Below are 12,893 nucleotides of genomic sequence, written 5' to 3'. Positions count from 1 at the left end.
CCGATTAGTGTTTGTGTCCCCAAGGCTGATTTCTATCCTCCCTGTCCTGGCTTGCGTGACCTAGTCGGCCCTGTGAAATCCTCGACTAATCTGGCCTTACTGTCCTCCCCTCCCCCTTCTCCCATCCTAACGATGGGTCACCTGTAAGCACTTCTTATGCATGCGGGACTTTGGGACTATTCATATATTTTCCTCTCTACAAAAGATGAAGAGTATTTTTTTTCAACCTTTCTACATGGATTCAGATGTCTTTTCCTCTCCTCTTTCTCCTGACCTTGTGGTGTGATCGTGTTTGGTTGATTTGGTGAACCATGCATCTTCTTCTCTACGCCTATGTCTTCCTGTGCTGCTTCAGTGTGGCCCATTCATTCTGTCCTTCCCAGTGTACCTGTGTTTACCATGGACGGAGTGATGGAACGGGGACCAGGTATTTACTATGTTTCTTATAGGAGGTTGTCTTTACATATTTTATTATAGTTGAATCTGGACCATTTTCCACAGATATACAGTATCACTATCTTTTTTAAATGATCCATGTATTTTTTATTAGTATTAGAACCTCCTGTCCCTCTTAGTATTATAACCCCATGTCCCTCTTAGTATTAGAACCCCCTGTCCCTCTTAGTATTATAACCCCCTGTCCCTCTTAGTATTATAACCCCCTGTCCTTCTTAGTATTAGAACCACCCGTCCCTCTTAGTATTAAAACCACCTGTCCCTCTTAGTATTAGAACATTGTGTCAGACCTCTTAGGCTTTGAAGTATGAGTTCAATAGAGGACCACTTTTTCTCAATACCTATCCCATGTTTAGGATGACTGCATCTCAAGAGTTGGGAACAGAGTATGGAGTCGTGAAAAGTATCATAGAACAACTTTTCTAAAGTCCCACAAGTATGTAAGAGATGAATTGTGGAGATGGAAACACAAAGTGCAGAGCTCTTCAATCCTGGTCCGTTTTCTAGGCTTTTGTCCCAGCCCAGCATTAACGCACATGACTCAAGCTATTAAGGGCTAGATGATCAGATGAATCAGGTGGTTTTTAAGGCTACTGGGCCGGAACAACACCCTGTGGTTCTCAAGAACAAGAACTGAAGAACCTTCCAACCCCTTCTGAATGGTAATCAGTGATCTGACTAGACTGGATAGGTGAAAGCTATGCAATGGAACTCTAGCTTTGACCTGTCCAGAAGAGTGATAACTCCATGAAAGGGAGAAGGACATTTTTTATATATTTAAACCGAGCCCATGTATTCTGTTCCTCTCAGATCTGTGCTGTGTAATGACCCAGACATGTCCGACATCCCCGTAAATGTCCCTGTGGATACGGTCAAACTGCGGGTAGAGAAGACAGGTGTGAGGCGCATCCCCACCGAGGCCTTCTACTACCTGAACGACCTGCGCTACCTGTGGATCACCTACAACTCTATCTCCTCTGTGGACGCCGCTGCCTTCTACAACCTCAAGGTCCTCCACGAACTGCGGCTGGATGGGAACCTGATCTCCACCTTCCCCTGGGAGTCCCTAAAGGAGATGCCTAGTCTGAGGACGCTGGATCTTCACAACAACCGCTTGACCAGCGTTGCCATGGAGGCTATCCCGTACCTGGTCAACATAACCTACCTGGATATCTCCAGCAACAAGTTGACCACCCTGTCTTCGGACCTCGTGGATATCTGGCCGCCGTTCAATGGAATGCACGTCTACTCCAGCTTGTCCCAGAAAGTGGTGCTCGGTAAGAGAACTGATAATGAAGTGTGAGTGGGTGATGTGGGGATGAGGGTTTAAGGTTAGGACTTTGGGCAGGGGTGCGTGCACAACCCTCCACCCTCAAGAGCTACAGATGTAGGATCTTATTTTGATCACCCTGATGCTTATTTGATCACCCTGCATTGCAGCTTTCCTGCAATGCAAACTTGTAGTGTATTTGAGGTTTAAAAAGGGTTCTGAAGTTTGTAATTTTCCATTAGAAATTTCTGACTTGATTTTCCTTTACAAAAAAATGATTTACCCCTACAACATGTCCATTAATAATAATTCACATAACAATTTACATTTCCTGTTGCTACAGAATTATTTTCCTGCTGTAGCAAATTGGCTCAAATTAAGATCCTACATCTGTACTGGTTTAGCAGGCTTTTGCCCTGACTACAACACGTGCTTCTACTGAGTACACACCTGAGATTAGCTGACCCACGTGTTAGAGCAGGGAGGGAGCAAAACCCTGAACTCCCAGTGGCTCTCCAGGAGGTGGGTTGACCACCCCTGCAGTAAAGCAGTGTTGGGTGATAACAGAACATGGCACTGGTCTTCGTAGGAGTGTATCGAGTTTTGGGTTGTTACGTAGCCCGTAAAGGGCGTTTGCTGAACCTTCCTACGAACATTAGGAAGTAGTACATACATGAAATCCATGGCAATTGTTATGACAACACCTCAACGTGATGTCACTTTTTGTCTGGCACCTGGACTGTAACGCAATGTGTTTACTTAGTGACGGTTACGTTTAACCCAAAGGCATATTTCCATCTTCACATTGAGGTTCCAAAACCTTTTTGGGCGGCTCTTTATTTGGAAAATCTATCTATAGATGCTCAACAAACTATCAATAGACTATCACCTAAATGTCCACAACGCTTGGACTTCTATGTGCTGTAGCTGCAGGTTACCAGGTCAACCTATTTTAGATCCACCTCGTAAGCAGTCGGGAGTTAAAGTTATCATGCAATGATAGTCCCTTTCTAAACTTTGGCTTTGACAAATCTAATTAGTTATCTTTCCATGCTTTGATTTGTACAAACATGCCATGTATTTTGGGCTCCACACTAAATCTCACAGAATATGGGAAGGTGTAAGCAGGCCCTCAGATGTACCCAGGTTTTCATTGGCATGCCAAATGCTGAATAGAACGCTGATGTACAAACTGACATATACAGTACATTGTAGAGAGCATTCGGATACAACACAAATAAATAAATCATTAAATAAACCGGGACTTGTTAAGGGACATTTCTAAAACAAATCACATGTACAATGTTCTTTATGAATGAAGTACAGAATTGATTATAAGTGAAGATGGTCCATCTTAAAGAAAATACTCTCTCTTTCACTCTGTCTGAGAACTAGCTTGAGGAGTGAGATAATGTTAATGGGATGTTAAGGACCAGCTAGCTTTTCCATGCTGAAAAAGCTTGTTCTATTCTCTGGCGTACTGGAAGGAGAAACAAGATTAGCCTATCCCTAAGGAAGACACATAACGTCCCATGTACAGAATATAGACTCTTCCCGTACCATCACATGATAGAATTAAACTAAAATGCATGTGGGGGTGTGGTATATTGCCAATATACCACGGCTATCGGCTGTTGTTATGGATACAGCCCTTAGCCGTGGTATATTGACCATTCATCACAAACCCCCAAGGTGCATTTTTGCTATTATAAACTGGAGGTTCTGTCAGCCAATCAGCATTCAATATGCAGTTCAAACAATAACAAAGTGGACACCCTGCCACGGTTTTGGTAAAAGCTGAGGAATGGGGCTGGAGAAATGTCAACACTCTCAAATTCATAGACAGGGCTATGGATGGAAAGACTTACCATCCATGATGTCACAATATAGTTTTAACCATGTTGAGGCAATACAGTGTTTGTTTAAAGTGAAAGTGTTTACAAACAATTGAGCAAAAAAAGCTTATATTTGGGGTTTTTATGGGGTAAGACAGTTGAACTAAGCTCATGGAGTATTTATAAGTAAAATTCTTCAAGAATCAATGGGTATACTGTACATCATTCATTCAAAAGTGCAAAAATGTAACAACTGCAGATTGCCCCTTTAAAAGAACAGGATACAACACTTTTGTATTTTGGGAAGAAAGTCAACACCAGGTTTAGAGTTTGCGTTTGGGTTGTCCCCAGTTAAGTACAACTAATCTGGTTAAGCATAAGGGGTTTCCACAATACACATGCACTTCCACATGCGTGTGTGTGTGTGTGAGTGTGTGTGTATGTGTGTGAGCGTGCATGTAAGTGAATGAGTGAGTGAGTGAGTGAGTGAGTGAGTGAGTGAGTGAGTGAGTGAGTGAGTGAGTGAGTGAGTGAGTGAGTGAGTGAGTGAGTGAGAGAGAGAATAGAATATATATATAGAGACTAGAATCCGAAGTCAAATGTCTACTGTTTGCTGATGATCTGGTGCTTCTGTCACCAACCAAGGAGGGCCTACAGCAGCACCTAGATCTTCTGCACAGATTCTGTCAGACCTGGGCCCTGACAGTAAATCTCAGTAAGACCAAAATAATGGTGTTCCAAAAAAGGTCCAGTCACCAGGACCACAAATTCCATCTAGACACCGTTGCCCTAGAGCACACAAAAAACTATACATACCTCGGCCTAAACATCAGCACCACAGGTAACTTCCACAAAGCTGTGAACGATCTGAGAGACAAGGCAAGAAGGGCCTTCTATGCCATCAAAAGGAACATAAATTTCAACATACCAATTAGGATCTGGCTAAAAATACTTGAATCAGTCATAGAGCCCATTGCCCTTTATGGTTGTGAGGTCTGGGGTCCACTCACCAACCAAGATTTCACAAAATGGGACAAACACCAAATTGAGACTCTGCATTCAGAATTCTGCAAAAATATCCTCCGTGTACAACGTAGAACACCAAATAATGCATGCAGAGCAGAATTAGGCCGATACCCACTAATTATCAAAATCCAGAAAAGAGCCGTTAAATTCTACAACCACCTAAAAGGAAGCGATTCCCAAACCTTCCATAACAAAGCCATCACCTACAGAGAGATGAACCTGGAGAAGAGTCCCCTAAGCAAGCTGGTCCTAGGGCTCTGTTCACAAACACAAACACACCCCACAGAGCCCCAGGACAACAGCACAATTAGACCCAACCAAATCATGAGAAAACAAAAAGATAATTACTTGACACATTGGAAAGAATTAACAAAAAAACTGAGCAAACTAGAATGCTATTTGGCCCTAAACAGAGAGTACACAGTGGCAGAATACCTGACCACTGTGACTGACCCAAACTTAAGGAAAGCTTTGACTATGTACAGACTCAGTGAGCATAGCCTTGCTATTGAGAAAGGCCGCCGTAGGCAGACATGGCTCTCAAGAGAAGACAGGCTATGTGCACACTGCCCACAAAATGAGGTGGAAACTGAGCTGCACTTCCTAACCTCCTGCCCAATGTATGACCATATTAGAGAGACATATTTCCCTCAGATTACACAGATCCACAAAGAATTTGAAAACAAATCCAATTTTGATAAACTCCCATATCTACTGGGAGAAATTCCACAGTGTGCCATCACAGCAGCAAGATTTGTGACCTGTTGCCACAAGAAAAGGGCAACCAGTGAAGAACAAACACCATTGTAAATACAACCCATATTTATGCTTATTTATTTTAACTTGTGTGCTTTAACCATTTGTACATTGTTACAACACTGTATATATATAATATAACATTTGGAATGTCTTTATTGTTTTGAAACTTCTGTATGTGTATTGTTTACTGTTAATTTGTATTGTTTATTTCACTTTTGTATAATATCTACCTCACTTGCTTTGGCAATGTTAACACATGTTTCCCATGCCAATAAAGCCCATTGAATTGAATTGAGAGAGAGAGAGAGAGAGAGAGAGAGAGAGAGAGAGAGAGAGAGAGAGAGAGAGAGAGAGAGAGAGAGAGAGAGAGAGAGATTGTATATGTGTTTGAGTGTGTGTTTGTACAGTAGCTGTGTTTCCGTTAGCTTGTGTGTCTGTGTGTGTGTTCTGGGAAAGCGTCTCTACCCTCCTTTCACACACATGTAACATGCTAGTAACTTAATGTCATTTGTAAGAGATGATATGACTCCAAATTTGACCCATGTCTGACCCTCGGTCTGGGAAATCCCAATATTAGGGTAATAGAAGGATGGCTCAGTTGTAACTACTGTATCCATACCTAGAATTGTTTTAAACTAGGCAAGTCAGTTAAGAACAAATTCTTATTTGCAATGATGGCCTACACCGGCCAAACCCGGACGACGCTGGGCCAATTGTGCACTGCCCTACGGGACTCCCAATCACGGCCGGTTGTGATACAGCCTGGATTCGAACCAGGGTGTCTGTAGTGACACCTCTAGCACTGAGATGCAGTGGCTTAGACCGCTGCACCACTCACCACTGAATGAGAACACTAAGTTACACATGCTAGCGGTACAGAAAATTAACTGTGTAAAGTTTTCTTTCTATAATTGTGGCGGGAAAATAGATGAACATGGAATTCATAGCATAATATGCAATCAAGGCTTTTGTTGACTTTAGATAAGTACAAGATGTGCAAAGAAGAGTACAATGTTAGTCATGTTAGTCAACTAAAATACAAAATATGTAGGTAGGACTTTAAAAATAACTTCATGTAATAAAGCATTTATAATGGATCAGTAAATAGTTTATTCATCATTTATTAACAATGGTGGGAAAAGTACTAAATTGTCATACATAAAAGTAAAGATACCTTATTAGAAAATGACTCAAGTAAAAGTGAAAGTCACCAGGTAAAATAATACTTGAGTAAATGTCAAATAGAATCTGGTTTTAAATGTACTTAATTGCAGTGGTGGAAAAAGTACTCAATTGTCATAGTTGAGTAATATTAAGTTCAAGTAAATGCAATACATCAAATTCCTTATATTAAGCAAACCAGATGGCAGGATTATTCTTTTTTATTTTTTTATTTACGGACAGCCAGGGGCACACTCCAACACTCAGATATCATTTACAAATGCAGTATTTGCATTTAGTGAGTCTGCCAGATCAGAGGTAGTAGGGATGACAACGCATTATATTGATAGGTGCATGAATTGGACCATTTTTGTGTTCTGCCAGAGAATTTGAAATGTAGCAAGTACTTTGGGTGTCAGAGAAAATGTATGGGAGTAAAAAGTACATTACGTCTTTAGGAATGTAGTGGAGTAAAAGTAAAAGTTGTCAAAAATATAAATTGTAAAGTCAAGCACAGATACCCTAATACTACTTAGTACTTTAAAGTATTTTTATTGAAGTACTTTACACCACTGTTTATTAATCTTTTCTCCCACATTTGTAAACGTCAGTAACCTAGTTATTCACACATTTACAAACAACTATCAAAGTGTTTAATAATGATTCATAAGATAATTTATGACATGTTAAATATAGGTCATTATAAACCATTTATTAACCATTTACCAGTCTTTTGCGTGGCCTAATGTGTGTTCTATTTATACTTTATAAATACTTTATACATTTTTTGAGTGACCAGTGTAATTTCTCGCAAAAAGACTGCGTGTGCAACTATAGGGCAAAACAGACACCCTTTTTTTGCCATGCGAAAAGCCTTAACTAATGATTGTTTATAAGGGACAATATTAAACATCTTATGAATGGAGAAATGATTAGTAAATTATGAATCAACTTTTTACTAATCCATTATAAATTATTTGTTACATGGAGTTATAATAAAGTGCCACCATTTGTATAATTTGTGTATCAGCTAGGAGAGACTGGAATCCACTCTTTGAGTTTGTTTATATTCGCAGCCACATTACTATTAGCATTGATAATTATTAGCATGTTCTTCATCTCTGAAGCACTGCACGTTCCTAAGCACGTTCCTAAACTTTTTACAAACATTCATGTAAGTTTTATTTAGCATAACTATCACAAACATTTCCTCTCTTGTCCCCTCCAGGTCTTCAGGACAACCCGTGGATCTGCGACTGCAGGATCTCCAAGCTGATCGAGCTCTCCAAAATGTCTGACACATCAGTGGTACTAATGGATCAGTTCCTGTCTTGCAGTGGGCCTGAGAACCTGGCCGGGGTTATGTTCCAAAGGGCGGAGCTGGACCAATGTCTCAAGCCGTCTGTCATGATGTCAGCCACCAAGATTACAGCCTTGTTGGGCAGCAATGTGCTTCTGCGCTGTGATGCCACGGGTTACCCCACACCTACCCTAATCTGGACCACTTCAGATGGCTCACCTGTCAACAACACAGGTATCAACAGTGAGACATTTTATTTTAAGAAAACGCATACAGTGTCTTATTCAACATGGTTATCAAAAATAGTTTTAGATTTCGAAATTGATTTAATAGGATTTGCCTTTACTCTACAGTTGATCTTTGTGTTTCATTTAACGAAAGTCTACATCTTGGCGATTACTAAGTCTTGGCATTTTCATGATCTACCTACAGTTGTCCAGGAGTCTCCGGGAGAAGGTGTCCGATGGTCCATCATCAGCCTAAATGGGATCTCGCACAAAGACGACGGGGAGTACAGCTGCAAGGCTAAGAACTTCGCCGGTAATGCAGAGGCTGCCATCAGCCTGTCTGTGGCAGGTTATGTCGCTACAATCATGCCCCCACAGAAGTCCAATGGAGAGGCTGGAGGGAATAGCCCATCCACAACATCCTCTGCTCCGTCAACTGACTTCCCCAACTCCCCTAGCACCCTGATTACTACCACCACCCCAGCCACGACCACACTGCCACCCGTTCCCACCAAGAAGAAACTCATGCCCAGCAATGTGCAGCAGAAAGCCCCACCCAAACCATCCAAGATCCAGCAAGGCAGCGACAGGATGCTGGCGGCGGATCAGAGCAAAAAGAAGGACGCTTCCAAGTCCGTCCAAGATCTCGAGATCGTGGAGGAAACGGCGGACAGCGCGGTTCTACTCTGGACGGCAGACGGTTTGACGAGCGATGCCCCTCTCACCGTTGTGTACTCTACTTACGACGATGAGGATGACTCCAAAAGGACAATGGATACCGATGCCAGGAGTGGCAAGGTCCTCCTCGAAGGCTTAACTTCTGGAATGAGGTACCAGGTTTGTCTGGTTGCCAAGGGAAGTGCGGCAGGGATAGACCCCTGCATCAACTTCTTCACCCTGGACATTGTTGAGGACGATGCCGAGAACCAGCTGCTGATGATCATCAGCGGCATTGCCTGCGCCGTGGCTTTACCTGTCATCGGTCTGCTGGTTTACAAGATCCTCTCACTCTACTGCCAGAGCAGTGTGCCAGGTTTGGACGACGAGCTGTCTAAAGACACATATGTGAAGTTCGAAACACTGTCGATGAAGCAGAGGACCTTGAACGCTAATCCCAGTGAATTGTGGGCCCACAGGCAGACCGAGGAGTCCCAAGAGAGGATGCTCCTCTTCTCCAGGTCCAGCATTGACTCACAAATAACATACAGGAGTGACAGTTCCAGGTCAGAATTTCTGTGCTAGCACTAGATGAAGACTCTACATGGCATCACTGATTGTTGAAGCCTTCATTTCTTATTTTTTTAACCACACTTTGAGATTTGGTTTGTCACAATACCAGTATCGCAAAATTCAGAAGTTTCGTGGCAAGAAAAACAAAAACATGTTCTAATTTCTTTAGGAAAACAGCCCTAATGCTGGAAACAAACAGCATCATGACAACTCAATGTTAAGATTGCTGTCTTTGCAGCTTAGCACTTATTCACATTTATTATCACATTTATTCTCAGTTTAATGCAATTTTCCATAATACCATAATGAAATCATCTGCCACAGTGTTCACTATGTCTTGCTTCTTTGTCACTATACACCACACCAGGTTTAAAGATTCATTGATCTCAATATGGTATAAATAGACATGCCGACTATCCTAGTCCAACAACACGTTGATTCAAACTGCTAGCAATGTTCACTCAAAAGTCAAACCTTCAAGCTAATTGTTGCCTTACTTTACTAAAAAGTTTTATCTAACCCTAGTATATTAGAAGATTTGACCTGCCCTACATACAATGCAACAGTTTCTGTGTAACGTATTGTTTTTACTTGTACATACAATGGTATTGTATTCTTCTTTTTAATAAAAACAAATCTTTGTGTATTTCATGTCCTCATATTTCATATAAGCATTTGGTATACAGTGGGGAGAACAAGTATTTGATACACTGCCGATTTTGCAGGTTTTCCTACTTACAAAGCATGTAGAGGTCTGTAATTTTTATCATAGGTACACTTCAACTGTGAGAGACGGAATCTAAAACAAAAATCCAGAAAATTACATTGTATGATTTTTAAGTAATTCATTTGCATTTTATTGCATGACATAAGTATTTGATACATCAGAAAAGCAGAACTTAATATTTGGTACAGAAACCTTTGTTTGCAATTACAGAGATCACACGTTTCCTGTAGTTCTTGACCAGGTTTGCACACACCTCCAGCATGCTTGACAGATGGTGTCAAGCACTCCTCCAGCATCTTTTCCTTTTTTCTGCGTCTCATGAATGTTCTTCTTTGTGATCCGAACATCTCAAACTTAGATTCTTCTGTCCATAATTTTTTCCCCCAATCTTCCTCTGTCCAGTGTCTGCGTTCTTTTGCCCATTTTAATCTTTTCTTTTTATTGGCCAGTCTGAGATATGGCTTTTTCTTTGCAGCATCCCAGAGTCGCCTCTTCACTGTTGACATTGAGACTGGTGTTTTGCAGGTACTATTTAATGAAGCTGCCAGTTGAGGACTTGAGAGGCATCTGTTTCTCAAACTAGACACTTCAATATACTTGTCCTCTTGCTCAGTTGTGCACCAGAGCCTCCCGCTCCTCTTTCTATTCTGGTTAGAGCTAGTTTACTCTGTTCTGTGAAGAGAGTAGTAGACAACGTTGTATGAGATCTTCAGTTTCTTGGCAATTTCTTGCATGGAATAACCTTCATTTCTCAGAACAAGAATAGACTGACGAGTTTCAGAAGAAGGTTCTTTGTTTCTGGCCATTTTGAGCCTGTAATCGAACCCACAAATGCTGATGCTCCAGATACTCAACTAGTCTAAAGAAGGCCAGTTTTATTGCTTCTTTAATCAGGACAACAGTTTTCAGCTGTGCTAACGTAATTGCAAAAGGGTTTACTAATGAACAATTAGCCTTTTAAAATGATAAACTTGGATTAGCTAACACAATGTGCCATTAGAACACAGGAGTGATGTTTGCTGATAATGGGTCCATTAGAACTTAAAATCTTAGGTAGATGCCATTATTGCCATTATTGCCATTATTGAAAGAGATCGTGATACCTCACATCTCAAAATAGGGTTACTTAATGTTAGATCCCTCACTTCAAAGGCAGTTATAGTCAATGAACTAATCACTGATCGTAATCTTGATGTGATTGGCCTGACTGAAACATGGCTTAAGCCTGATGAATTTACTGTGTTAAACGAGGCCTCACCTCCTGGTTACACTAGTGACCATATCCCCTGTGCATCCCGCAAAGGCGGAGGTGTTGCTAACATTTACGATAGCAAATTTCAATTTACAAAAAAAAAAAAAGACGTTTTCGTCTTTTGAGCTTCTAGTCATGAAATCTATGCAGCCTACTCAATCACTTTTTATAGCTACTGTTTACAGGCCTCCTGGGCCATATACAGCGTTCCTCACTGAGTTCCCTGAATTCCTATCAGACCTTGTAGTCATAGCAGATCATATTCTAATTTTTGGTGATTTTAATATTCATATGGAGAAGTCCACAGACCCACTCCAAAAGTCTTTCGGAGCCATCATCGACTCAGTGGGTTTTGTCCAACATGTCTCTGGACCTACTCACTGCCACAGTCATACTCTGGACCTAGTTTTGTCCCATGTAATAAATGTTGTAGATCTTAATGTTTTTCCTCATAATCCTGGACTATCGGACCACCATTTTATTACGTTTGCAATCGCAACAAATAATCTGCTCAGACCCCAACCAAGGAGCATCAAAAGTCGTGCTATAAATTCTCAGACAACACAAAAATTCCTTGATGCCCTTCCAGACTCCTTCTGCCTACCCAAGGACGTCAGAGGACAAAAATCAGTTAACCACCTAACTGAGGAACTCAATTTAACCTCTAACGAGCCTCTACCCCGGGTCCGGGATCACCCCCCACCCCCCCACACACTGATTAGCATAGCTAGCATAGCTTCACAAGTAGATAGTAGCATCTAAATATCATTAAATCACAAGTCCAAGACACCAGATGAAAGATACAGATCTTGTGAATAAAGCCACCATTTCAGATTTTTAAAATGTTTTACAGGGAAGACAAAATATGTAAATCTATTAGCTAAACACGTTAGCAAAATACACCACTTTTCTAACTCCATCAGTTTCTTACTACTTCAGGTGCTATCACCAATTTGGCTAAACTAAGATATTGATAGCCACTAACCAAGAAAAAACCTCTTCAGATGACAGTCTGATAACATATTTATGGTATAGGATAGGTTTTGTTAGAAAAAAGTGCATATTTCAGGTAGAAATCACAGTTTACAATTGCACCGACCATCACAAGACGACTAGAATTACTATAGAGAGCAACGTGTATGACCAATTTACTCTTAATAAAACATTTCATAAGAATAGACAAAGCATAGCAATGGAAAGACCCAGATCTTGTGATTCCAGACAATATTTCAGATTTTCTAAGCGTTTTACAGCGAAAATACAATAAATCGATAAGTTAGCATACCACATGTGAAAACGTTACCAGAGCATCGATTCCAGCCAAAGAGCGCTATAACGTAATCACCGCCAAAATATATTAATTTTTTCACTAACCTTCTCAGAATTCTTCCGATGACACTCCTGTAACATCATTTTACAACATACATATACAGTTTGTTCGAAAATGTGCATATTTAGCCATACAAAACCGTGGTTATACAATGAAAATAGTAGCAACTCAAGCATCAAAATGAGGGACGTCAGCTTTCAGAGTGATCTAGTTTAATCGAAAGCTAATCATATACTTGACTAAAAAATACAGGGTTGACAGGAATCGAAAGACAAATTAGTTCTTAATGCAACCGCTGACTTACATTTTTAAAATTATCC

General features: G+C 40.8%; 1 protein-coding gene across 1 annotated transcript; it reads left to right on the top strand.

The window, feature by feature from the left end:
* The first annotated feature begins 311 nt into the window (after positions 1–311).
* On the top strand, positions 312–9,817 carry lrit3a (info leucine-rich repeat, immunoglobulin-like and transmembrane domains 3a). The gene is made up of 4 exons (XM_071395238.1): positions 312–427; positions 1,267–1,733; positions 7,736–8,041; positions 8,240–9,817. Exons 1-4 carry the CDS (start codon positions 312–314, stop codon positions 9,274–9,276), a joined length of 1,926 nt encoding a protein of 641 aa, XP_071251339.1. The 3' UTR covers positions 9,277–9,817.
* Positions 9,818–12,893: the final 3,076 nt, after the last annotated feature.

The sequence above is a fragment of the Salvelinus alpinus genome, chromosome 4 (assembly GCF_045679555.1).
Source record: "Salvelinus alpinus chromosome 4, SLU_Salpinus.1, whole genome shotgun sequence".
In the NCBI taxonomy this organism is placed as follows: Eukaryota; Metazoa; Chordata; class Actinopteri; order Salmoniformes; family Salmonidae; genus Salvelinus; species Salvelinus alpinus.
The sequence above is the reverse complement of the archived record's forward strand: the minus strand, read 5'-3'. Positions and strand labels throughout refer to the sequence as shown.

Bases quoted from the DNA above. Each gene is read 5' to 3' on its own strand.
- lrit3a (XM_071395238.1), top strand. From the start codon at position 312: ATGCATCTTCTTCTCTACGCCTATGTCTTCCTGTGCTGCTTCAGTGTG. The intron at 428-1,266 runs GTATTTACTATG...TGTTCCTCTCAG, and splicing joins AGTGATGGAACGGGGACCAG to ATCTGTGCTGTGTAATGACC. The intron at 8,042-8,239 runs GTATCAACAGTG...ATCTACCTACAG, and splicing joins CTCACCTGTCAACAACACAG to TTGTCCAGGAGTCTCCGGGA.